This window comes from Macaca thibetana, chromosome 10 (assembly GCF_024542745.1).
Source record: "Macaca thibetana thibetana isolate TM-01 chromosome 10, ASM2454274v1, whole genome shotgun sequence".
NCBI classification, from domain to species: Eukaryota; Metazoa; Chordata; class Mammalia; order Primates; family Cercopithecidae; genus Macaca; species Macaca thibetana.
In genome coordinates, this window is record NC_065587.1 from 6,935,789 (window position 1) to 6,961,171 (window position 25,383).

At 54.0% G+C, this 25,383-nt stretch overlaps 3 protein-coding genes across 4 annotated transcripts in view; 1 reads left to right on the forward strand and 2 right to left on the reverse strand.

Annotated features, from left to right (window-relative positions):
* Positions 1–25,383, forward strand: part of SULT4A1 (sulfotransferase family 4A member 1) — a 996,812-nt gene that overhangs the window by 954,562 nt on the left and 16,867 nt on the right. The window contains exons 2-3 of one of the 2 annotated variants that reach the window (XM_050806025.1): positions 4,015–4,213; positions 24,905–25,035. In XM_050806025.1, coding sequence (XP_050661982.1) covers positions 4,045–4,213; positions 24,905–25,035 — 300 coding nt within the window. In that variant the 5' untranslated portion in view covers positions 4,015–4,044. Of the gene's footprint in view, positions 1–3,922; positions 4,214–24,904; positions 25,036–25,383 lie in introns of those variants that run through there. The other variant, XM_050806024.1, reaches the window with a different exon arrangement.
* PARVB (parvin beta) overlaps positions 1–25,383 on the reverse strand; it is a 695,786-nt gene that overhangs the window by 296,760 nt on the left and 373,643 nt on the right. The gene's annotated exons all lie outside the window — the stretch shown is intronic.
* Positions 1–25,383, reverse strand: part of SAMM50 (SAMM50 sorting and assembly machinery component) — a 718,434-nt gene that overhangs the window by 128,181 nt on the left and 564,870 nt on the right. The gene's annotated exons all lie outside the window — the stretch shown is intronic.

The window sequence follows — 25,383 nt, forward strand, 5'->3', positions numbered from 1 at the left end:
GCCTATTCTAGGTTCTTTATTTTTCTTCTTTCTTATTTATTTATTTATTTATTTATTTATTTTGAGACAGAGTCTTGCTCTGTCTTCCATGCTGGAGTGCAGTGGCACAATCTCGGCTCACTGCAAGCTCCGCCTCCCGGGCTCATGCCATTCTCCTATTTCAGCTTCCCGAGTAGCTGGGACTACAGGTGCCCGCCACCGTGCTTGGTGAATTTTTTGTATTTTTAGTAGAGACGGCGTTTCACCGTGTTAGCCAGGATGGTCTTGATCTCCTGACCTCGTGATCTGCCTGCCTCAGCCTCCCAAAGTGCTGGGATTACAGGCATTGGTAATGTTTATTTTGATCACCTGGTTAACGTGGTGTCTTAGGGTTCTCTGGAGAAACAGGACAAATATATATATGTATACACACACACACACACACTTACATATATGACCACTAGTTTCATATATGTATATAGAAGGATATATATTATAAGGTATTGGCTCACATGATTGTGGAGACTGAGAATGATTTACCCTCTGCAAGCTGGAGACCCAGGAAAGCTGGTGGTGTAGTGTGAAGGCCTGAGAGTAGGAGATCTGCTGCTGTAGATGTGATCCAGTTCTGATGGCCTGAGAACCAGGAGCACTGGGGGCAGGAGAAGATTGATGTCCCTGTTGAAGTAGTTAGGCAGAGAGCAAATTCAACTTTCCTTTACCTTTTGGTTCTATACAAGCCCTCAACAAATTAACTGCTGCCCACTCATATGGGAAGAACAATTTGCTTTTTTTTTTTTCAGATGGAGTCTTGTTCTGTCACCCGGGCTGGAGTGCAGTGGCGCGATCTCTGCTCGCTGCAACTTCCATCTCCCAGGTTCAAGCGATCCTCCTGCCTCAGCCTTCTTAGTAGCTGGGATTACAGGTGCGCGTCACTACTCCCAGCTAATTTTGACCAGACCTCACTTACAAAACAAACTCAAAGGTAAATGCAACAATTTCAAGATGGTGACCACAGAGCATGGAATTCCAAAGTGTGGGGCCCTTCTGAGCACAGAACCCCGTGTGGCTCCCCTGGTTGCATATCCGTGAAGCAAGGCCTGCATCTATGTCCATGTCTGTACTTCTATCTGTGTCTACATCTTCATGTAACTGCCACTAAGAGCAAGCTATGATGTTTCCAACACTATGGAGGGTAGGTACCCTTGAGTCCGCTCCCAGTCAACCCTCTTTCCATGCCCCAGGTTAAGATTATTCTCACCTCGGCCGGGCGCGGTGGCTCACGCCTGTAATCCCAGCACTTTGGGAGGCCGAGATGGGCGGATCACGAGGTCAGGAGATCGAGACCATCCTGGCTAACACGGTGAAACCCCGTCTCTACTAAAAAATACAAAAAACTAGCCGGGCGAGGTGGCGGGCGCCTGTAGTCCCAGCTACTCGGGAGGCTGAGGCAGGAGAATGGTCTAAACCCGGGAGGCGGAGCTTGCAGTGAGCTGAGATCCGGCCACTGCACCCCAGCCTGGGCGACAGAGCAAGACTCTGTCTCAAAAAAAAAAAAAAAAAAAAAAAGATTATTCTCACCTCTATCACTATAGATCAGTTTTGCTGGCTTTGACTGTAAATAAATAGAATCACACAACATACTATTTTTTGTGCTTGACTTAATTTTGTTCATCATTTTGACTGTGACATTCTTAGTTACATTCCTTTTTTAAAAAATTACTGAGTATTCCCTTGTATGGCTATATCGCGATTTATCTATTCTACTGTCCGGTATGTGGGTTGTTTCCCATTCTTGTCTAACAGGCTCATACTGTTTCCGATTTGACCTATGGTAACACTTTCACGCAACACCCAGTGTCCTTCCGACCTATTCCCAACAGTTTTGAACTTGCAGGAGTTCAAGACTCAACAAAACGTTTTAGGCTCATCTTGTACTTTCCTTGCCCTGGAGTTGGCTTTTTCTCCAAGAAACCCCAGGTTCATTTGGTGAGGGAAGTACTTAGCAAAGATCTGGGCAGGGGGTATGCCTGGTATTATTGAGATATCATTGCCTAAAGGCTTTTTCAGCAAATATAAGAAATAGGAATGTAAAACTATCATAAACTCACGTCAATACCTCTGGTTCCAATCCAATACCATAGAGTTCTTCCCTGCCTCCTCCCATTCCCCATTTACATCTTCCTTCTCCCACAGTGAGAACCCTCACCTGAAACACCAGGATGTTCATTCATTTGCTCAATCCCTCTAGCTTTTGGCTAGATGCCCTTTTGCCATTGGCCTAATTATTCTGAATAAAGCCTGGGTGCTCGGAATGTCCTCTTTCTTTTTTGGAAAGACATCCACAAGCTTCCCAAGTCAGGATTAATTGCTGTTTCCTCTCTCTGTCTGCTGTGTGCACATAGCCTGCACCTCTCAGCCCATGTACGTGTCTTTGGTGTCAGAATGCAAGTGTCTCACTCTATAGTAAGAAGGAGAGAGTAGGAATAGGTCCTGTCCATCCGCTCTGCTACAGATTCTTGTTGGTGTAAACTCCTTCCATCCTCCTGGCTACAGTATTTAGAGGTAGGACTTACTCCTTTCCTTTACACAGCTGATGATGCTCAGCTGCAGAGAATGAGAGCAGGACTGTGTTGTTTTCATCTTTGTGCTTCCCCAGTCCCAGGCATATTAGTAGGTGCTTCATACATGTCTGTTGAGTGCATGACTGGCAAGGGGTTGCACTGAGATCTCTAGAACTCGGTTGCTCTCAAATTATAGTTTACACAAGAAGTGCCTTACTAAATGTATATTTTTGTAATTTTTCTCCATAGGTCTGGGGTCCTGGAATTTACAATCCAACACTCCCCTCCCCTACTCGTGGGATATTAAGAAGCACTTCTTGGCAGGGTGAGGTGGCTCACACCTGTAATCCCAGCACTTTGGGAGGCCGAGGAGGGCGGATCACGAGGTCAGGAGATTGAGACATCCCGGCTAACACGGTGAAACCCCATCTCTACTCCTAAACAAAACAAAAAAAAAAAAAAAAAGAGCCAGGCGTGGCCGTGGGCGCCTGTGGTCCCAGCTACTAGGAAGGCTAAGGCAGGAGAATGGCGTGAACCCGGGAGGCGGAGCTTGCGGTGAGCCGAGATCTAGCCACTGCACTCCAGCCTGGACGACAGAGCGCGACTCCGTCTCAAAAAAAAAAACCAAAAATTTTATTTATTTATTTATTTTTGGCTAGGCAAGGTGGCCCATTTTTTTTTTTTTTTTAAACAAGATCTTGTCCTGTTGCCGACTGGAGTGCAGTGGTGCAAGCTCACAGCTCACTGCTTTTTTTTTTTTTTTTTTTTTTTTTTTTTTCGGTATGTTTGTAGAGATGCGGTTGCACCATTTATCCAGGTTGGTCTCGAACTCTTGACCTCAGGAGATCCGCCAACCTCGGCCTCTCAAAGTGCTGGGATTACAGGCTTGATCCACCGCGCCTGGCCAAGAGGCATATTTTTAATACCACTTAACATTTACCTGAAATTATCTTGGTTATTTACCAATGTAAGCTCCAACAGGGTCAGGCTTCTGCTTGCTTCTACCCTGACGCGTGTCGCGGGCCTGGCCCAGTGCGTGGCGCAGATCAGGAGCGCGCTAAGCACGTGTTGAATGGACCACTGCCTTTCAGGGCCTTCCAGAGGGGGTATCTCATGCATCTGTGTTGAGCGCTTGCTGAGTGACAGAAGCCGTGAGGGCAATGAACGCACACGAGACTGAGGAGGCTGCGGACCGCGGGCCAGGGTCTCTGTCAGCCACGGGAGCGGGTGGGTGACCGCGGCCGGGGCTGGGCGGGAGGGCGCGGCTCCGCGGCGCCATGACGTCACGCCCGTGGAGCCCCGCGGCCGCGTGCCGGGCGGCGCCATGACGTCATACCTGCGGAGGGGAGCCTCCGCCGCGCGTCGGGCGGCGCCATGACGTCACGCCTGCGGAGCGGCCGCCGCGCGCCGGTGGGGCGCGGGCGTGTGCGGGGCGCGGGCGCGGGAGCGGGCGCGGGCGCGTGCGGGCTGCGGGCCGGGAGGCGGCGGCGACGGCGGCGGCATGGCGGAGAGCGAGGCCGAGACCCCCAGCACCCCAGGGGAGTTCGAGAGCAAGTACTTCGAGTTCCATGGCGTGCGGCTGCCGCCGTTCTGCCGCGGGAAGATGGAGGAGATCGCCAACTTCCCGGTGCGGCCCAGCGACGTGTGGATCGTCACCTACCCCAAGTCCGGTGAGCCCCGCGCCGACCGCGCCCGCTACGCCGTGCCCCGGCCCTGCAGCGCGGCCGCGTAGACGCCGCGCCGCGCCCAAGGCTTCTGCTGGGCCGGGTGGTCGCCCTCGCCCTCGCCGCCGCCCCCGCCCTGCCGGTGCTCGGATCCCTGCGGGCCGTGTGGGGTGGAGTGGGAAGGGGATTGGTTCGCACCTGGGGAAACCAAGGTCAGAGACCTTCGGGGGCGGCCCGTTCCGTGGAGATGGAGCCTATTTGGCCGGCGCTGCAGGAGGATGGGCCCAGGGCCGCCACCCATCCCTGCTTCTCCCTTTGCCTGGCTGGCTGTGTGACCTTGGACAGGTCACTCAACCTCTCTGTTCCTGAATCCTGGCCAACGTTTGATGAGTGCAAAGTCCTGGTGTTCACCTGGGAAGGGAGATAACACGGGCGTCAGGGCTTTCAACGTGGAAACGTAACGTCCCTCCTTTCTAGTGTGGGCTCCGGGTGGGGGATGGGACCCGCCCCTGCCTGGAGTGCCTTGCTTGTGCATTCTCTTGTTTCAGGGCTGCCTCCATCACCGAGGCAGGACCTGGGGCATTCACATTTACCAGGGTTAACTGACGTCACATTCACAATAACAGCTGTGTGAGCTGGTGGTGGTCATTCCCACTTTACAGTCTAGGCACAGAGGCTCAGAGAGGGGAGAAGGCTGGGCCAAGGTCACCCAGCTGGTGAGTGGCTGACCTGGGAATTAAAGCTAGGCTGGTCTGTCTGCAGACCTGAGGTAGGAGATTGTAAAGTACCCCATCTAAGGTTTGTAGGGAAAGGAGGTAGCAGCTCTCCTGTTCTCTAAACATGTCCTAGGGATTCTCTATTGCCACTGTATTTGAGGCAGACACAGCGTGGTTTACAAGGTGTCTGGCTCTAAGGTCATGCCCGACCAGCAGTCAGGCGGTTTTGGGAAAAGCTGTAGGCTTGGCTGTTGTAGCTGTATGGAGTTCCAGACACCTGAGGGCAGGTCCCTGACATTCTTCTGAGGAAGATTGGAGTATGGGCTCTCATTGGAGTGTGTTGGTTGGAGAACGGAGCGTTCGAGGGGCTGCTATCTTGAGCACATGCCAGTTGCCGCATGGGGTGGGACCTAGAATGCTTTTGGAATGGCTAAGCATGTTGTTGGCTTCTGTGGCCACTCATTGAGTCCTGTGTGCCAAGTGCTCTACCGCTGTTAATCTGCAAGGGGTTCTCATAGCTTTTTTTCAGAGGCTCAGAGAACACACAAATGGCTCGGAGTCACGCAGTTGCTGAGGGACAGAGGTCAGGTCTAGCTAGGTCTCCCGGTCCACGGCCAGCCTCTCCCCTGCCCTATGGGTGCTCCGTTGCCCTTGGAAAATCATGAGGGCCCAAGAAGGAGGGGGACCCATCCTTCTTTCTAGTAGACTTCTTTCTAGTAGGCTTTAAAATGCTGGAAGTCTTAGCCACTTAGGGATTTTGAGGTTTGTGTCACTTCTCTGAGGCCCCTCCAAGTGGACTTCAGGTAGCCCAGTTCATATTTTCTTTCCCTTTCCTTCCCTCAGCTACTGGGGATACATTTGTAGCAGGCATCAGTGCTTACACATTAAGAACCTGGCTTCAGAGTTGGAAGTCCTGGGTTTGAATGCAGTTTTGCTGCTTACCAGCAGGGTGACCCTGGGCAGATCATAGAACCCCATTGAGCTGTGGTCTCTAAGGAGGGAGGAGAGACCACCTCGGTCCACTCATGTGTGGCTGGGAGGATGAGCAAAATGGCCGGTGAGAGCCCTTAGCCCAGGTCCAGACACATGCCGGAAAGGCTCATGGTTAATGCTGACTTTTACGCCCTGAACACCTGTTGTGCCCAGATGCTTTGCTAGGTGCTGGGGAGACCGAGAGAGGCCCCATCTGGTGCCTGTCCTTAGTGAGCTCTCAGTCTGATGGGGGAGACATGGTTGGTGCTGGGGTTGGGGTAAGTAGCCAGGACTAACAGCTGCCCCCTTCACCTGCCATGGCAGGGAACCCACGGGGCTCCTTGGATTTCCAGCGCCCGGGTCTAGGAGATCCTAATGAACTTGCAGGTGGTCAGAGCCGGAAGGGCCTGGTCCCTTGTCAACCCTTTCCCACCCTCCGCTGATGAAGAAACTGGGGTTCACAGGGGTGGTGAGGGCTTTCTGGTGGCTAAGGCAATGATAATGAGATCCTGGCCTTCGATTCCTGTCCAGTATTTTTTCCCACAACCCCGTGCTGCTTGCTGGGATTCTTTTTGTGCTTGTGACATTCTGGCTTACATGGCGGGTTAGCACTGTGCTGTCCAGTGTAGGAGCCTCTGCCCACAGGCAGCTGCTTACATTTAATGAATTAGAATGAAATAAAAGTGGAAATTCATTTAATCAGTAGCATCACCATGTTCCAGGTGCACGGTAGCCACATGGGGCTAGCGGCTGCCGTATGGGGCAGTACAGACAGGGAGTGTTTCCATCACAGCTGAACGTTGTGCTGGACAGCGCCAGGTGAAACCGTGATCCAGGCAGCAGGAGCCCATGGTGTTTTCTGAGCAGGGCCTTTCTGTTGATCACTGACTTTGTTCATATTCATTCGTACAGCGTATTTGGTCCTGGGATGGTGGCTGTATTAAATCCGATTGTGTCTGTGAAAACATTCTGTCCCTGTGTGTGGTTGGTTTGATGCAATCACTGCCATTGGTTTTGTCAACAGGTTGATTTTAATCAAGTGCTCGTCCCCGAGGGGGCACAGCCCCAGAGTCACAGAGCTTGGGCTTTGAGATACAGTCCCTGGCTCAGCCAGAGCACCCACTGCCCTGATTTTATTTTCCCCCTGGTTCCGGCCAGTCCTGAGGTGTGTGCGCATTCTCACTGATGCAGAGGGAAGCGCCTGGGCCTGGGCTTGGGTGAGCCACCTGGTTTCTTTGAACCTCAGTTTGCTCATTAAAAATGAGAGGATTTGACCAGATTGATTCATTGAAGTCTTACATTTTCAGACAACTCAGGGGTTGAAGCTGAGGGGAGCTGAAGCTGAGGGGAGACTTGGTGTGCAGGTCCCAGGCCAGATGGATGTCCTGGTTTTCTTGGTGTGTGTGTGTCACTGTGCCTGGGAGAGACCGGCTTCAGAAGGGCTGTGCATGAGGTAATGGTGACCTTGTGGCACTTGTGGTGACATGGGGGGAAAGCCAGAATCCTAACACTGAAGAGTTAACTGACCAGCCAGGGTAGCTGTTCTCAGGGCCAGGTAAATGGCTTGGGAATGAGGGTTCTGAAGAGGAGGATCTCAGGAGACTGCATGGAGGAGGAGGCAGGTTGGGTGGATTACCCATTGCAGATGCTGTTTTGCCCTCTACTCACTGGGATCCTCAGGACAGCCCTGTGCTCTTGTGATTGTTTCCTTTTTATAGATGTGAAAATGAGGGCCCAGGGAGGGCAAAGGGCTGGGGTAGTGTCAGCACCGGGTGTAGACCCTGGAGAGAAACCACCCACAGGACAAGGTAAGAGAGGCGTGGGGGTGGAAGCTGGCACCTGCCAGTGCTTCCTGGGTTACCAGTTTGTTCTGAGATCAGGGAGCATGCAGAGCCCTTTGAGCTTTACCACACAGGGCAGCAAAGTGTTTCACAGCAGTGTGGTGAGTTACCTGCGTCCTACGAGGGAATGCAGAGGCCTGAAGAATGGAACGTGTGGTTTTGTACCAGAAGAACCGAGAAGTTCCTCTTTCCCCATTCTTCTCCTCTTGCTCCCTCATCCCTTCCCCTTTGTCTTCCAGCTGTACACATAATCAGGGGGCTTGACCTGGGCAAGGGGGTGGCAAAACAAGTGTCCTGGGTCTGCCGGGGCCACGTTTCTCCCCATCACCCAATCGGGCTGGGAGGTAAAAGCCTGCAGAACGACTCTCAGGGTTTGGGAGGAAGAAGGAGATGGGGCTGCTGGGGGCACCACCTCCTGAGTAGTTGGCCCTGGTGGAACAGGAAGAGACCCTGAGTCTGCTTGTCTGAGCTCCAGGGCTCTTGGATTCCTCCTTTCTCATTCTTCCCAGACAGCAATGACTCCTCCCCCCCGTGCCCTTGTTACTTGCTTCTACAGGGGAGTTCATCTGCCCCCAAAGCAGCTCTTAGATCTTTTGGGTCCCTCAGCACCTGCCACAGACTTAGGATTCTTCCCCTCTCACCTGCAGTGTTGCAGTGGCCTCTTCCTGAGCCCCGCTTCAGTTCATCCTTCACTCCGTAGCTAGAGTGATCTCCTGGAAATACCCGTCTAACTTGGGTACTCCCCGCTTAGAGTTCTTTACTGGCTCCCATTGCTGCCAGACAGCGTTCTCCGCCTTAGCCTGCCCTTCTGTGACCTGGACTCCACCTGTTCCGCCTCCTTGCTCGCCCCCCACGGGGAACTGTCTGCTCCTCTTGTCTGGTATTTTGCTCCCCTCCCCTCGTATCTCCTTTCCCCCATGTTGCCCTCTGATTACCTGATGACTTCCCATCTTCAAGTCCACTTGTCTGTTAAATGAGGGGCTAAACATTCTTCCTAGGCCTCCCCTGTAGTATCTTTCAGAACTTTAGAGATGATCCTCCTGTGTCTTCTGGCTTGCATAGTTTCTTTTACTTATTTATCTTTACTTTTACTTTTTTGGAGACAGGGTCTTGCTCTGTCACCCAGGCTGGAGTGCTCACTGTAGCCTCAAACTCCTGGGCTTAAGCAATCCTCCCACCTCAGCCTCCTGAGTAGCTGGGACCACAGGCATAAGCCACAATGCCCGGCTAATTTTTAAATTTTTTTTTTTTTTTTTTTGAGACAGAGTCTCGCTCTGTCGCCCAGGCTGGAGTGCAGTGGCGCAATCTCGGCTCACTGCAAGCTCTGCCTCCCGGGTTCACGCCATTCTCCTGCCTCAGCCTCCTGAGTAGCTGGGACTACAGGCGCCCGCCACCGCGCCCGGCTAATTTTTTGTATTTTTAGTAGAAACGGGGTTTCACCGTGGTCTCGATCTCCTGACCTTGTGATCCGCCCGCCTCGGCCTCCCAAAGTGCTGGGATTACAGGCGTGAGCCACCGCGCCCGGCAATTTTAAAATTTTTTTGTAGGGATGGTGGTCTTGCCATATTGACCAGGTTGGTCTTGAACTCCTGGGCTTTAATAATCCTCCTGCCTTGGCCTCCCAAAGTCCGGGGATTGTGGGTGTGAGCCACCATGCCTGGCCATAGTTCCTTTTGCCTTGGCCTCCCAAAGTGCTGGGATTATAGGTGTGAGTCACTGTGCCTGGCCATAGTTTCTTTTCCTTCCTCCCTCCCTCCCTCCCTCCCTCCCTCCCTCCCTCCCTCCCTCCCTCCCTCCCTCTCTCCCTCCCTTCCCTCCCTTCCCTCCCTCCCTCCCTCCCTCCTTCGGCAGGGTCTTACTCTATTGCCCAGGCTAGAGTGCAGTGATGCAATCATGGCTTACTGCAGCCTCGACCTCCTGGGGTCAAGCAGTCCTCCTGCCTCAACTTCCCAAGTAGCTAGGACTATAGGTGTGCGCCACCACACCTGGCTAATTTTTGTATTTTTGTAGAGATAGGGTCTCACCATGTTGCCTAGGCTGGTCTTGGACTCATGGGCTCAAATGATCCTCTTAGCTCGGCCTCCCAAAGTGCTGAGATTACAGGCGTGAGCTGCCATGCCAGGCCTTGGCTTGTTTAGCTCCTGCTGAAATGTTGGCTTGTTCTTTTTTCCACTGGGTAATGTGCCTGTTTTCCTCTGGCTGCCTTCAATGTTTTCTCTTTGTCTTTGATTTTCAGCACTTTGAATATGATATGTCCAGGGTTTTTGTATGTGTGTGTTAATTCTTCTACTTGGGATTCCTCTAAGCCTCTTGGATCTGTGGTTTGATGCTTTTCATTATTTTGGAAAAATTCTCAGCGATTATCTTAGGAAATACTTCTTTTAGCTCATTCTTTCTTCCTTTGAGATTCTAGTTACATGTATGTTAGATTGTTTGACGTTGTCCTCCAGCTCTTGGATGTTCTATTCTGTTTTCTTCCCTCTTTTTACTTTCCTTTTTTTAAATTTTTATTTTTTGAGACAAGATCTCACTGTGCTGTTCAGACTGGCCTAGAGTTCCTGGGTTTAAGCAGTCCTCCTTCCTCAGCCTCCTGAGTAGCTGGGTCTGCAGGCATGCTACTGCACCTGGCTTCTTTCTTTTTCTCTTTTTGTTCCAGTTTGGGTAATCTCTGTGGACCAATCTGTGGCTAACTGCTTCTTTCTTCTGCTGTGTCAAGTCTGCTGATGAGCTGTCAAAAGCATTCAGTGTTTTCGTTATGTTTTTTCCCTCTACCATTTCCACTTAGAGTTTCCATTTCTCTGCTGAAATAATGCTATCTGTTCCTGGGTGTTGTCCACCTTTTCCTTGGGAACCTTTGACATGTTAATCAGACTTCTCATCAATTCCATGAGTCTGATTCTGTTGATTGCTTTGTCTCTTGACAGGTTTTTTTTTTTTTTTTGGAATAGTACCTTTTGACTGCTCAACACAGTATATTAGACAGTAGAGACTAAAGTCAGCCATATTTATGCTTGGAAATGAGGCTGGCTTTTAAACTGCTAGGCCGTTAGTGTAAGGAATTGAGTTAACCCTGCCTCGTTGGTCTGGTTTGGGTTTGGGTGTTGATCTGATTACCTTGAGCAATCATTGGTTTCATATTTTTTTTTTTTTTTTTGAGACGGAGTCTCGCTCTGTCGCCCAAGCTGGAGTGCAGTGGCCGGATCTCAGCTCACTGCAGCTCCGCCTTCCGGGTTCCCGCCATTCTCCTGCCTCAGCCTCCCGAGTAGCTGGGACTACAGGCGCCCGCCACCTCGCCCAGCTAGTTTTTTGTATTTTTTAGTAGAGATGGGGTTTCACCGTGTTAGCCAGGATGGTCTCGATCTCCTGACCTCGTGATCCACCCATCTCGGCCTCCCAAAGTGCTGGGATTACAGGCTTGAGCCACCGCGCCCGGCCGGTTTCATATTATTGTAGTGGTAGCTTGTGTTCAGTGGAGAGGCTGAGTTTCCAGAGGATTTTTCTCAGTGTTCCTGCTCCACCTCCAGCTTTTGGTCTTCCTCGTAGGTCTGAACTGTGGAGGAGTTTTGTCTGCACACTCTTACCCGTGTGCCAGTGATAGACTCTGCTGTTATCTGTTACTTTGGTTTAGTAGCTTGGCAGGGAGGGTTTGGGGTTCTCTGGTGTGTGGTCTAGCTGCAGTCTTCCGCAGGATCCATGTTGCTGGGTCTGGGTGCAGCTTTTTCATTGATCCTGCCCTCCTCTGAGTGGCAGCCAAACTCTGCCTGGATGGTAACTCTTGTGCAGGAGTTTCATGTCCTTTCTGTAGTGTTGAGGATCTCTAGTAGTCAGGGCCCAGGTACAGTTTCCTGCCCCTCCCCAAAGGGCAGAGTCTTGGTTTTTCCTTTTGCCTATCTCCAGCCACACTGGGTCTTCACCAGTGCCCTGGGAGGTGACACAGTTTTCTGCCCCTCTCTCCGTGGCTTAAAGCCTTTTTTCTGTAAGGGAGAAGGGCGCAAGTAGGATGTTTTTCTTCTCCCACAGCCATGGCACTCTCCAAAGCATGCTGCCTCCCACTCTTTCTCCTGAGCACCTGGCCCAGGTCTGGAGAAGACCCTGTGTTTGGGGGCCAGCTCTCTGCTCAGTGTAAGATTCTCTGGATTCTCTGGCTTCAGAGGTTCTGTGCTGTCACATGGGCTCACCTTTGGCTTTTACCAGCGTGGAAACATTTTGCCTGAATTCCTCTTGCCACCTGCATGGGCTGACTTCTCTTCCTCCAGGGCCCTGTCTCAGGTGAGCTGGTGCTTACCTCCTGCCACTCTGAGGAAGGGCCCATCTTAGTTGAGTGAAGCTGGGATCTTGTATTTTATCTGACCTCTCCCTGTTCGTGTGGGGCGGCTCTTTCCAGCATCCTGCATCTAGGGGGAAGGGGCCGTAGTGGTCCCTCCTGGTCTCCGACCACTAGATCGGATAGGTGGGCGTGTGTGTCGCTCCTGGGATGTGGGACAGGATGTTGTACAGTGTGACTGTGTGTGGTTAGCAGGGAGCGGAGTCCTAGCATGGGCTTCTGGAGTGAGTGAGAGGAGAGTGGAGGGCCCACTGGGAGGTGGAAGCCTCCTTAAAGCATGCTTTGGAGACTTGCTGGCATTTTCTGGAAGCTAAACCAGTCATTTTGTGGGGGCTGGTGAGCCAGAGGCCCTGGCTTGGGCTTCAGGACTTGGCTTAGCTTGAAATGAGCCAGGCTGTCCTGGGACCTGTTGACCCCACCAGCGGCAGGGGCATTGGACTAGGTGGTTGGCATTCGTCCTGCTCAAGCCTCAGAGCGACCAGGGAGGAGAGCGGGTTTCCTGTCCTTGTGCCAAGTGCTTTGTTTGATCCTCCCCGTCCTCACAACTTTGCCATGAAACAGGCCATTTTTTGGGTAAGGAACCAAGGCCCTGAGAAGAAACCGGCCCAGGCCAGCCTGACTCTGTGGGTGGCATCTCCCTGCGCTGCCACGTCCTTCCAGTGGGCCCGGCTTTGGGTGGTGCCAGCCCCAGGGTCATGAGTGGGGTCAGTGGTTCGTCCGCTGTCACTGTCCGCACAATTGTCGCTGCTGCTGATGCCTGGAGGGTGCTCTGTGGGGAATGACATTGAGTTCATCACTGTCCTCGCCTTCCAGATGAGGAACTCACATAGAGGGGCAGATCTTGTCCAGTGTCCTGTTGTCTGGAGGCAGCCGACCTGGTTTCCAAATCAGGACTCTGGATCCAGAGCCCTCATGACTGTCGCCTCTCTCAGGGCTGAGAGCCCAGGCGTGTGAGTGGGTGTGCTTTTGTACTAGAGAGTGGGCCTCTGCTAGTCAGATGGGAGGTGGTCTCAGAAGGCAAAGGGGGAAGAAGCCAGGAAAGGAGTGACTGCGGGAGCCTGGGGCTCAGCCTGCCAGCATCCCTTGAGAGACGATGTGAACACAGCTAGGAGCCTTCTCTGGCATGTGCGGGGCAGGCGCCAACTCTTGTCCCTCAGTGGTTGGGGGTGGCTCAGGGCATCGGCTCCCTGCACTTCTGGGCCTCCTCCTCTGCGGCCAGGTGGGAAGCAGGCCCAGGTGCTTGAAGTCAGAAGCCCTCACCAGTGCTGCAGGTGACCTCTAGGGCAGCTGAGGGGTATAGGTGGGCACTGGTAGGCTCTACTGGAAGAGGGGACCAGTTATAAAGACTTAGGTCTGAATTTTAATTTTGGGCAAGGCCCTGATTCTTTCCCAGCTGGTCTTGGCCAGACTGTCCCCCGTGTGTGCAGATTGACTGGGGCCCTGCTTCGGGCTGGGCTTGGCGGGGGCAGCTCTGCTCCAGGCACCTCTTTTTCTCCTCCTGGGACTAGCAGGCTAGCCTGGGCCAATGGCCTTCTCTTGGCAGCAGTGGAAGTGCAGAAGAATAAGCAGAGACGTGCAGCGTCTCCGTTGGCCAAGTCGTATGGTCGTGCCCAGAGTCACAGAGCAGGACCTTTATGAGGGGCCGTGAAGTCACACAGCAAAGATGCGCGTGGGGCATGTATTGTGGTCATTGCCCTGTCTGCCATTGTTGTCCGCACCATCCTCACCACCACTGATGTCTTGAGATGCTGCATGAGGGCAAGCTGGGGCCCTTAATGCCACACGCCAGAGCCTCCTTTCCCCAAAGCTTCTTACAACTGGTTTCTCCCCTCGTCCTGAAGGTCCCATTGCAAAGGCTGTTTTTTTACAAAAGCCTTCCCTGACTTTCTCTCATACAAAGGTGGAGCCTCTTCCCCTTGAGGCAGAGCTTCTGCCCCCTGGGGCGGAGCGTTTTCCCCCTGGGGCGGAGCGTTTTCCCCCTGGGGCGGAGCCACGCTCTGCTTGCTGTGCCAGCTCTGTCTGAAGGTGCAGCAATCTCCTGGTAGCCTCTTGGCAGCCTCAGGGTTGTATACCCAGAACAGAAGAGCTAAAGCCTAGGAGAAGTTCACTTTGAGGAAACTGAGGCCCAGAGGAGCAGTGACTTTCAGACCTCCCAGAGTCGCTGGCACAGCTAGGCTGGGAATCTGGGCTCCAGGTTTTCAGAGTCTCATGAGACAGAGGCTGGGGCCAACCCAGGGTTGCCGGAGCTTCCTGGACCAGGCAGGCCTGGCTGTGGAGCCCAGCATGCGGCAGCTGCCTGGCATCACCCCAGCAGGAGGACGGAGTCACGGCCAGGGACTGTGCCTGTTTCTCCTCTGCATCCAGCAGGGGTCTGGCTGTGGATGTGGTCCAGAGTGGGCAGGGGTGGGGTGGGGATGGCTGTAACTCGTTTCCCAGGGTCCCAGGCCTAGAAGTGAGCTGCCACTGTCATGGGTGGGGGTCAGTCCCAGCAACTGCCCCATCTGCCTCACCTTTGCTTGATCGTAGCTAGGAAACGGTCGGAGATTTATCCCGCAAATGAGTACACGTGGGACGTGACCCTGTTTTGTTGCTCTCTTGCTTTGTGAGCCTTGGTGCTGTGTGTGTCTAGTGTGTATGGGTGTATGTGTGTGGTGTGTGTGCATGTGATGTGTGTGTGTGGTGTTTGTGTGTGGAGCGAGTGTGAGTGCACATGTGCTGTGTCTGGTGTGTGTGTGCGTGCTGTGTTTGAAGGAGTGTGTGTGGTATGTGTGTTATGTATGTGGTGTGCGTTGAGTATACATATGTATGTCTGTGTGTCTGATGTGTGTGTAAAGCACTCTGGTTCTGGAGCAAAAGTTTCAGGTGTTGAGTTCACTGCCCACTGGCCTCTGTGGCCCTGGACAGTTCATCCCTGAGCCTGTGTGGTCCTGTGTGAAGCTAGATGGTAACAGCAGCTCCAGTGAGGTATGTGAGACTCAAGGGGGAAGTTGTAGTGAGCTCCTGGGTCTCGGTCAGCATGTCCTCAGCTGGTGCTGTGCGCTGGGCTCCGGAAGTCTTGGTTCCCCATCCAGTTGCCAGCCGTGTGACCAGGAACTCTGCTTTTCCTCTTAGAGCTTCCCGTCCCGCTCTGTGTCGAGGGCATTGTCTTGAGAGCTGAGAGACAGTGTGAGGAAGCACAGGGACAAGGACTGGCTGCGGCAGGTACTTAACAGACGTCCTTCACCTTTTCCTTTTGGAGGTGGGGAGCATTCTCAGTGTCTGTTGGGGGACAGTTCCCACCCGGATGGAGGCAGAAGCCCCCAGGCCCTGGACTGTTGCCCGGCCCTGATGAGTTGCCCCTTTAAAAGTTCCGCTGTGTGGGCGGGCATGGTGGCTCACATTTGTAATCCCAGCACTTTGGATGGCTGAGGCAGGAGAATTGCTTGAGCCCAGGAGTTCAAGACCGTCTGGGCAACATAGGGAGACCCCTATCTCTACAAAAACCAACCAATCAAACAAACAAACAAAAAAAACTAGCCAGGTGTGGTGGCGTGTGCCTGTGGTTCCAACTACTTAGGAGGCTGAGATGGGAGGATCCCTTGGACCCAGGAGGGTGAGGCTGCAGTGAGCCATGATTGCGCCACTGCACTCCAGCCTGAGCCACAGAGTGAGACCCTGTCTCAAAAAAAAAAAAAAAAAAAAAAAAAAAAAAAAAAAACTTCCAGCTGTTGCTGTTTCTCAGGGAGCCGGGGGATTCTGGCATCCCTGTGGATGTCCTGGGACTCCAGAACCCTGTAAGCGGCTGTGTTTCAGTGGGGCAGACTGAACACACACGCTGGTGTCTGTTTCCTCTTGAAACCTCACTAAAGTGACAATAAAGGGATAGAAAGCTCTGAACTCCCAGAGCAGGAGAGGAGGGCGCGGTGGATTGGAAACCCAAAAGATCACAGGCAGGGCTGAGTGCTGGCTCACTGGGCAGGCAGGGAACCTGAATGCCGCAGTCGGGAGGGCGGCCAGGTGGGAACCCATTCCAGCAGCCCAGCCCAGGAAGCAGCTGATGTGGTGTCCATGACACTGGGGATGGAAACCAGAGGCTGTCACCAAGACAGTTTTCTTCTTTGGGGACCGGAGAGGCTGTGATGTGAGGGTCCCGTGCACAGCTGAAGGCTGGGACACAGGGCATGTGGGAAGTAGGGTCACACACAGGCTGCACACTTGGAGGGTGGGATTACCAGCCCCTCCTCGCCTCAGCTCTTAGGATGCCTGTGACCTGGTTCCAGTCTCCAGGCTGGGGTTGGAGGCACCCTCTTGAGAAATTGACCCCAAAGCAGAGCCCTATACCTACTCATGGAATCTCCCACCGAAGTGACAGGTCCTCAGCTGTGAAAGCACCGAGGCTGCTCCCCCAGGCATGTGTGGCCCCCAGGGCTGCTCCCACGGTCTCTCCCTCACCTGTGAGTGGACTCAAGATCACCAGGTAGCAAGTCTCCAACAGGAAGGATAGAGACCTGCAGAGACAAAACACAAAGCAGAAAAAAGGACTCCGAGAAAGCAAAGACCATGTGAGGAGCAGAAGAAAACCTAAAAACCCAGAATAACGCCACCTCCACTCATAAGTCTTTGCAGTATCCTTTGAGAGTCAAGACACGTGTTGCTTTCACTGAAGGAAGCAGCAGTGAAGACAGGAATAACGAGAGATCATCAAAGACTCCTGGAGATGAAAAGTGTGAAGGTGGAGGTTTTAAATGCATAGTTGTGAGGTTTGGGTGGTCAGGCTGAGAAAATAGTCCAGGAAGTAGAATAAAAATTTTTGCAAAATGGTGACAAACAGGAGCAAAAAGATAAGAAAAATGGAAGTTTAATCTTGGAGTTCCAGAAAGGGAACAGAGTATGGTAGAGAAAATTATTGAAGCCAGAGTTTTCCGAATGTTCAGAGCTCAATAAAAGACACCCCCAACCCCTGCCAACTGTCTGGCCTAGTGAACGAGTAAACTGGGGCAAAGAGAAGATCTCAGAGCTCCCACAGAGAGGAAAATAGGCCCCCAGGATCTCAGCGGCACCACTGGCAGCGAGAAGACTGAACGACGGAAAGCGATCTCCAGCCTGGGCTTCTGTACACGACCAGACTGTCCCTCACGTGGGAGGTGAATATGGATGTTTGCAGTTACCTCAGTCTCACATGCCCAGGAAGCAGCCAGGGCACCTGCAGTTGGGGGCTGTGGAGAAAGGACCAGTGCACCCAAGGTGGGGGGAGGTCTAGGAAGGTCCCATGCAGCCATGCCAGGCCGCTCACTCAGATGAGGGAGGGAGAGCAGAGCGGGCAGGGGCATGTCCCCAAGCAGCAAATGGGATTGAGCGAACACCCACCCATGTCTCTGGCCGTGTTGAGGCTTGGAGGCTTGTTAGAGTTGTGGAAGGAGTTATTAATAGCAATACAGAAAATGAAATAAGCAAACTAAGACAGTTACCTACTCTGGGAAAAGTGAAATAGTATACAAAAGAGGAAATGTAATCACTACATGGTGTACTTTGCATTAAACACCAAATTAAGCCTTGAATTAAATCCAAAATCGTGCTGCGACTGTATCGGCAGGAGGGAAGCTTGTGTGTACGGGAACTTGGCTAAGTCCTCATCTTTCACAGTCAAAAATCATTAGCCCATCTAATATGTACAGATCATAAAATAATGATATCAGTACACTTTTTGAAAATTTGAGGGCAAAAGGAATCTACCAAAGGTCTCCTTCTGGGGAGTGGGATTAGAGGAGGAGAGAACTGTAGATCTTTGTGCCTTACAGGACTGACTTTTTCAACTAGGTACAAGTGAAGCTGGACATTTCCTGACTCCTTCGCAGGCGGGAGCTGGAGTACACGAGTGCTGGAGTCAGCTGGCTGCTCTGGCGCTGGCAGGGGCGGACTCCACTCACTCGAACCTCCTTCGTTTCACCCTCGAGGGAGGGAGCACGCAGGTGAGCGGGTGCGGGAACAAACTTTGTACCAGCCCCGCAGCAGCCCCTGGGGTTCAGAGGAAGTGTTCCAGTGCTCTTCTAACCCGGCCGTCTGTGGACGGCTGAAGTATTACCAGCTCAGTGGGCCCTCTGCCTTTTCATGTGAGGCAGCTGCCTTCTGCCAGCGAGGGCTAAGGGTCAGTGTGACAGCCTTTGGCACCCGCACTCGTGGCACCTGAGTTCTTGTCTGGCATCCAGGAGGAATGAGGCTGCATGAACGAATTGGAGATGGTAAATGTGGGGGATTTTATTGCTGATGAAAGTGGCTCTCAGCAGGAAGGGGAGCTGAAAATGGGACGGAGTGGGAAGGTTATCTTCCCCTGGAGTCTGGCCATCCCTGGCCAGACACTCTGAAGCTATACCATCAGCCTGTTCCTCTGAAGTCACGCTGCTTCTGTCTGATGTCCAACCGAAGTCTCTGACGTCCAGTTACTTTTTCTCTCTCTGCTAGCTGAGTTCTGGGGTTTTTATAGGCACAGGATTGGGGGTAGGGCGTGGTTTTGGAAATGATAACATTTGAGCGGGAAAACAGGGATGTAAGTTCTCACTTCGGGCCTTGGTATCAGGCCTTTTGGCTTGAGGGTGGGGCCCCCGCTGGGGACCTGCCCTCTTCTGCCCCATATTTCCCTGCCGCCTGTCCCTGTCAGAGGTGCGACTGGTGAATCCTGTGAGTGAAAATCAAAGGGTTTCAGCCACAGGGTCCTAGTGGTTTCCAGGCCGTTCTGATCAGTTCTGATGCCTTCTGTGATGAGTTCTGGTGGGAATTTTTGATGGGCTCTGTGCCCAGTATTAAGACAGGCTATTCTCTAGAGTCCTGGGGAGTTCCACCCCAGAACAGCAGTGGCCTCCTGCAGGCCTCGACCCAAGTCCAGGTGTCAGTGTGCACTGCGCGCTGCTGCAGGAGGTATTGATCGGTTTGCCACTCAGAAGTGATTGCAGTGGTGTCAGCAGAGGCACTTCTGTGAATTACTGCTTCTAGCTGACTTGCGAAGAGCTGCTGGAGAGCGCGTTTGGCTCGAGTTACTGGCCAGCGGGTGGCCCTGCCCTGTTGGCTCGCCTGGTTTCTGTTTGAAAGCTTGACTCTTCCCTGCTCAGGGTGGATCTGCTGGGGCCTGGGCTGGCTTCCAGCTGCCCAGCTGTGATGAGGAAGATTGGTGCCCTCCTGGGCCCCCACCTTGGCAGTGGCGTGTTTGCCCTCACTGCTCTTCAGGGGCCCCAGCGTAGCCACAGCCGCGTGCCCCCGTTTGTCCCACAGCAACATGACAGGCCTCACTAGGACTCCTCCACCTCTCACTCCTGCCTCGGCCCCACCTGGCCCTGTTGGGAAGTGGCTCCAGCTCCAGGCGGGCCCCCACTTCCCAGTGCCTTGTTTCCCTGTCAGTAAAGGTAGTGCTCATGGACCCTCCTGCTCGAGGCCAGTGGAGGGCGCCACAGGGTTGGCTGTGGGCGTTGCTTTGCCTGCTCCAGGTGTGTGGCTTCATCGGTGGGTGCCAGGAGGTTCCTGTCCTGTGCTGTAATGAGGGTTGCCAGGTTTGCTGTGAGACTGTGGCGTGTCCTTGCAAGTGAGCAGGTCCTGTTGGTGGTGCCCTATCTTGATTTCAGTTGCTGAGTTGACGTTGGTTTATATTGATTCTCTTTGGGCCTGAGCAGGCCTGATTCTCTTTGTGGCCCTTCTGCACGTCATCTCCTTTGACCCCAGCAGCCCTGTGAAGAAGAGAGGGGCATCACCACCTCCATTTTCTGGAAGGTGGCAGGGATGGTGTCATTCCTGGGACTCCTGGGCCAGCCTGGAGCCTGGCACATAGTGAGCCCTCTGCTGAGTGAATAAAAGGCTCGCTGAGTGGGTGGGGGTACCTGCGCTGGGGTCGGAGTGCCAGGCAGGAAGGAGGAGGGCAGTGGCAAGGTGGGTGGGGGGGAGAGCAGCAGAAGAGGATTCTCCCTCAGTCTCCAGAAAGGGGCACAGCCCTGCCCACACCTCAACTTTGGGACTTCTGGCCTCCAAAAGTGTGCACTGTGAGAGAATACATTTCTCTTGTTTTAAGCCACCAAGTTTTGGGTGATCTCTGGCAGCACCCTGGGAAACTAAAACAGTGACTAAGACCAGTTCCTTGCCCTCACAGGTCTTGCCCCAGCCAGGCACGGTGTGACAGTGTGCTAGGACAGTGTCCAGGGCTCTGTGGGACCAGGGAAGGGCACCTGATCGAGAGGCGTGTTGTCAGGGAAGGCTTCCTGGGAGCAGCGACCCACAGAGCAAGCCCGGGCTGGCCAGGCAGAGGGCAGCCTGTTGAAGGCCTTGGGCCACTGGGGCGCTGGGCTTGGAAGGGGGTGGGAGGCTGGCCAGAGCAGAGGGGGTGGGTGGAGGGCTGGCAGGGCCACATCACTGGGACCTCAGGAGCCCCTGGGTACAGTTGGCCACAGTGAGGGTGGGTGGAGGGGCTGGCAGGGCTCATGCCCATGCCCAAGGGCACCACCAGGAGCATGGAGAGAGACCAGTGGGAGGAGTGCTGGGTGCCACAGCTTGGCGTCTGGCAGAGGGCCTTGCAGAGCTAGGACTGTCTGACTCTGAAGCTGGGTTTGATCTTGGGTTCAAAGTGCTTAGAAGTGTGCCTGGAATGAGGTAAGTGACCAGATAGTATAATGACCATTTTTCTTTGATCATGTTATCGCATCTTGCCAGCTGGCTTTATGCCCTAGGAAGGCCGGGACCTGTTCCCTGCGTGTTTCCTGGTGTGTTCTCGCTGCCCCTCTCTCCCTGATGCCCGTGTTGACCTCCTGTTGAATTCTCCTGGAAGCGGGAGAAGGTAAGGTTAGCAGGTGTTCAACCAGGAAATGGACGTGGCAGGCTGGAGAGAAGGGCCACGGGGACAGGGCCAGGTGGACCTGACGAGTCAAGAGCTTCCTTTGGCTGATCTTCTGGCATAAATATTTAATGGGGGTGAGGATGGGACTTGTGGAACTGAAGTGGCCGATATTGATGTAAGAAGACTTTAATGTGCAGAGAATGTCTGTCTGGGTTGTTGGCCTGTGGGGCTGCAGGGGTGGGGAACGTGAAGAATAGGTGATGAAGATGTCACTGGGAGAGGCCCCTTTCAGGGATGCTGCCCGCAGTCTGATTTCTAAGGACAAAGACCCCCTCACTGCGGCTGTCCCGAGCTGCTGGCTGGATGGTCCTCACGAGGAGGAACAGGCAAGTCAGCCACACTCTGGTTCTGTAACCCTTGGCACATTTTGGCCTTAGGAGCCTCGTCTGCCATGAGGATGGTTGTATTTCCTACTCAGGTTGGTGGGAGAGTCCATGTGCTGAGAAGTTCTTTCTGTGTATTGAAGAGAGCTTGTTTTCCATCACCAAGCCACACCACTTCCTTCCTTCAGTGCCTTTGCCCCAAAGCTCCCTCCTCCAGGAAGTCTTCCTTGATCAACACATCCCCTTCTGATTACTCAGAGTCTATGCAGCACCCAGCGTTTGTTGGTCCACTCAGGAAATATGAATTGAGCATGGCCACATGCTGGCTCTCCGGGTGCAGCAAAGAACAAGACAAAACAGCCCCTGTCCTTAAGGTGGAGAGGGGAGAGAGCACGCAAAGGAATTTGCAGGCTGTTCCTGGGCAGGTAGATAGCACAGAGGGACCACATGACAGGGCGAGGGGCAGGAGTTAGACCCATAGCTGGTGAAGGAGTCTGTGCTGACTGAGCGGCATCTGAGCAGGCACAGGGAGGAGTCAGGGAGTGAGGAGGCTCCAGGTAGGGGCACCAATGCCAGCAGCCTGGGGAAGGGCTGGTTGGGCTCAGAGGTGGGAGGGAGCTCAGGGGAGAGCCAGGTGGTGAGGGAGTGGAACATGGTGAAGGCCTTGCGTTGACTCTGCGGGAGGCAGAGCTGCTCCAGACGGCGGCAGTGGACAGTGGTGGGGTCTGACTTCCATGTTAAAGCCACAGTTTTGGTTACTGGGTTGAAAACAGAGGTAGAATAGTGGTCCTCAACCTTTTTGGCACCAGGGACTGGTTTTGCAGAAGACAGTTTTTCCATGGACCCAGGTGGTGGGGTAATGGGGATGGTTTCATGATGAAACTGCTCCACCTCAGATCGTCGGGGTTTAATTAGATTCTCATGAGGACCACACAGCCCAGATCCCTCGTAGGTGCAGTTCACAGTAGAGTTCATGCTCCTGTGAGAATCTTGTGTTCCCGCTGATCTGACAGGAGGCAGAGCTCAGGCTGTAATGCCTGCTCCTGCACTGCTCGCCTCCTCCTGTGCGTCCTGGTTCCCAACAGGCCACAGACCCATGGCCTGGGGGTTGGGGACCCCTGTACTAGAAGGCAGAGTGAGCTGGGTGGCAGCAGAGAGCCAGGGAGGAGCCCTCGTGGGAAGCAGCTCGGGTGTGAGGACGCGGTGTCGCAGGGGGAGGGTCAGCTCTGGACACACCAGATGGCAGGGTTGGCGGGGCTAGCTGAGGCAAGGAGAGAGGAGAGGAGCCGGGTGAGCCACAGTGAGGCCACCATGCAGCCCGAGCCCTGTCAGCTGGAGGGGCTGCTTGCTGAGACGGGCTGCAGGGGCTGCAGAGGAGACAGCCTCGGACGTTCCCCCCAGAGCCGGCTGGGTCCCGCTGAGGTGCTGGGCAGCGAGTGAGCTGCTGGAGTTCATGGGCATGTGCCCCGGAGGCTGATGTGTGGAGGGGTGGACCTGGGTGTGACCTGGGGGGAGGGGGCTGGGGCTGCACTCCGGGCTGTCACCGTGTTCAGGGTGGGAAGATGAGGAGCCAGTGGCAGAAACCGGAGCCGCTGATGTGAAGGGACCACGGTGGGTTAAGCTGTGCCCATTTCTTCTGGGAGGTCAGACAAGGTGATGACTGAGGATCACTGGGGACCTGGAGCTGTTTTGGGGCCTGGGGACAGAGGCTGGAGAAAGCGCAGAGGACCGCCTTTCTCCCCGGGGAGTTACCTTTGGTCCCAGCACACTTCTGGCTGGGTGTCCTGCCTGGCCCTAGGGTCCTCGAATGGGACTCTGCACTCAAGGCACCAGTGCATGCAGTCAGCCCCATGTGTGGTCCAGGCGGGGCCCCGCTTCCTCCTGCCTGCACCAGGTGTGGGGCCGGTCACAGTGCCTGCTGCCCCTGGGCCGTAGCAGGGAAGAGAGGGCCTGTCCCATGCGTCCCAGGGTGCGCACTGCAGGTGATCCTGGCCATCAGAAAAGGCTGACTCGAAGGGGCGGGGGCTCTGAGACAGCTCTGCCTAGGCTGAGGCTGGGAGGAGCATACAGGCTGAGTGGATAGTGCTGTGGTTGGCCCCACCCAGGAGGGTGCAGCCTGGACCCTGTGCCAGGTGTGGAGAGCTCAGAGGGCCTCAGTAAATGGTTGAATACCTGGGCCTGAGTTTGTGAACAGTGGGAAGCTACGGAAGGGTTTTGGGCTGGAAGCCGTCGAACCTGAGTGCGAAAGGTGCTGTTTGTCCCAGAGGGACAGTTCCCAGACCCAGGCAGGAGGCCTACTAAGCCAGGTGGCTGATTTGTGAGGAGGGAGAATTGGTCAGCATGTCTGTAGCCCAGTGGGCAGCTGTGGTCCTGTGAGCGAGTGCCAGGGTGTCCTCAGCACACACGAGCTCCTTGTTCCCTGCAGGCCTCTCCCTGCCTTTAATGGCGTGGCACGCTGTGCTTGCCCAGGCTCTTCCCGTTGGCCACATCTCCCCACAGGCTTAGGAGAGCAGGTTATGCTGACTAGGCCACTGGCAGGTGGAGGTGATTTTTCTCTTTTTAATTGAATTATATCTTATACGTGCACATGAGTTGGAGGAAGGCAGAGAGAGGGAGAGAGAAGAGGGGGGAGAGAGAGAGAGAGAGGAGGGAGGGGGGGGGGGGAGAGAGAGAGACAGAGAGAGAGAGAGAGACTGTATACTAAGTCCTGCTTCTGAGGCTCGGAGTGGTCCAGTGTTATGACAAAAGACTGTAATAAGGGCTGGGGGGATAATGAGCCGGGACCATAGATGAAAACCTGCATGTATGATAATATTGTAGCATATTGTAGCATGCTTCTGTGTAATTCCCACCAGACCTAGTTAATAGCTCTAGACCCCGGAATCGCCTTTGTGCCTTCTCTGAATCAATAACCAACCCAAAATATAACCACTGTTCTCACTTCTGTCACTGTAGTTTAGTTTTGCCCATTCTTGAACCTCATGCCAATGGGACATAAGGATTGTACCCCAGAGCGCCTTGGGGTGGGAGGACTCTATCACATCCTGTCTGTGGGGCTTGGCTGTGCTGTGTCTGCAGTTCATTCTTTTTCATTGCTGTCTAGTATCCCATGGTGATTGTCACAACTTACTCATTCTATTGCTGATGGATATTTGTGTTTCCAAGTGACTTTATGAAGTGGCCAAGATTGTTCTAGAACCTGTGTACAGATCGACAAGCACTGGCTTCCCTTGGGTCTCCCCAGGATAGTTCCTGGAGCATGGGCTATATATTTAGAGTTTCAGTAGATACTGGCCACATGTCATTTCCTCATCTTGGCTAGCGGGTCATTCCCCTGGCCCATCATTCCTGTGTAAACTGACAAGTTCAGCCTCTGGAGGCCTTGGGCCAAGTCACCCACCTGTTACAGCCCCTGAGCCACTTCCGTAACAGGGGCTGGGTTCTATTCTGTTCTGTTCTCCTAACAGCCCTGTGAAGCATCCTGGCCCCTCTGAGAATCAGAGCCGATTGGCCCATGACCCAGCACAGGGGATTCAGGCTGAGACCGTGCGGGGCCCACTCCTCTTCCCCCAGACTCGAGTCGCCCTTCTTGGGCAGCAGGTGTTGACCTGAGCACAGGGCCGAGCGCTTGGGTTTCCTCTGAGCACCCCATGCTGGGGCTTCTCCCCTCCAGGCACCAGCTTGCTGCAGGAGGTGGTCTACTTGGTGAGCCAGGGTGCTGACCCCGATGAGATCGGCTTGATGAACATCGACGAGCAGCTCCCGGTCCTGGAGTATCCGCAGCCGGGCCTGGACATCATCAAGGTACCCAGGCCAGTGGCACCTGTCCCAGAACCTCTTTAGGGTATTTCTGCAGTTACACCCTGATGATTGACAGTTGCTCCTGAGGGCTCTGTGGGTTAGGGGAGAGCAGATAGCCCCAGATAGCCGGCAGAGAACCTGGCAGGCCTGAGCTGGCAGTGACCTGGAACTTGATGAGGGTGTGGGTGATACATCAGCGTCAAGGAGTCTGGGAGGTGGAAAGGAAGTCAGTGCCTGGGGGGCACAGGGTTGAGGGGCCATTCGGGGGGAGCAGGCCCTGGGCCTCCCCCTTGCTTTCCCCTGGGGACCCTCCTCTGAGGGAGCTGGGTAGGATGCGTTTGCATCAAATAT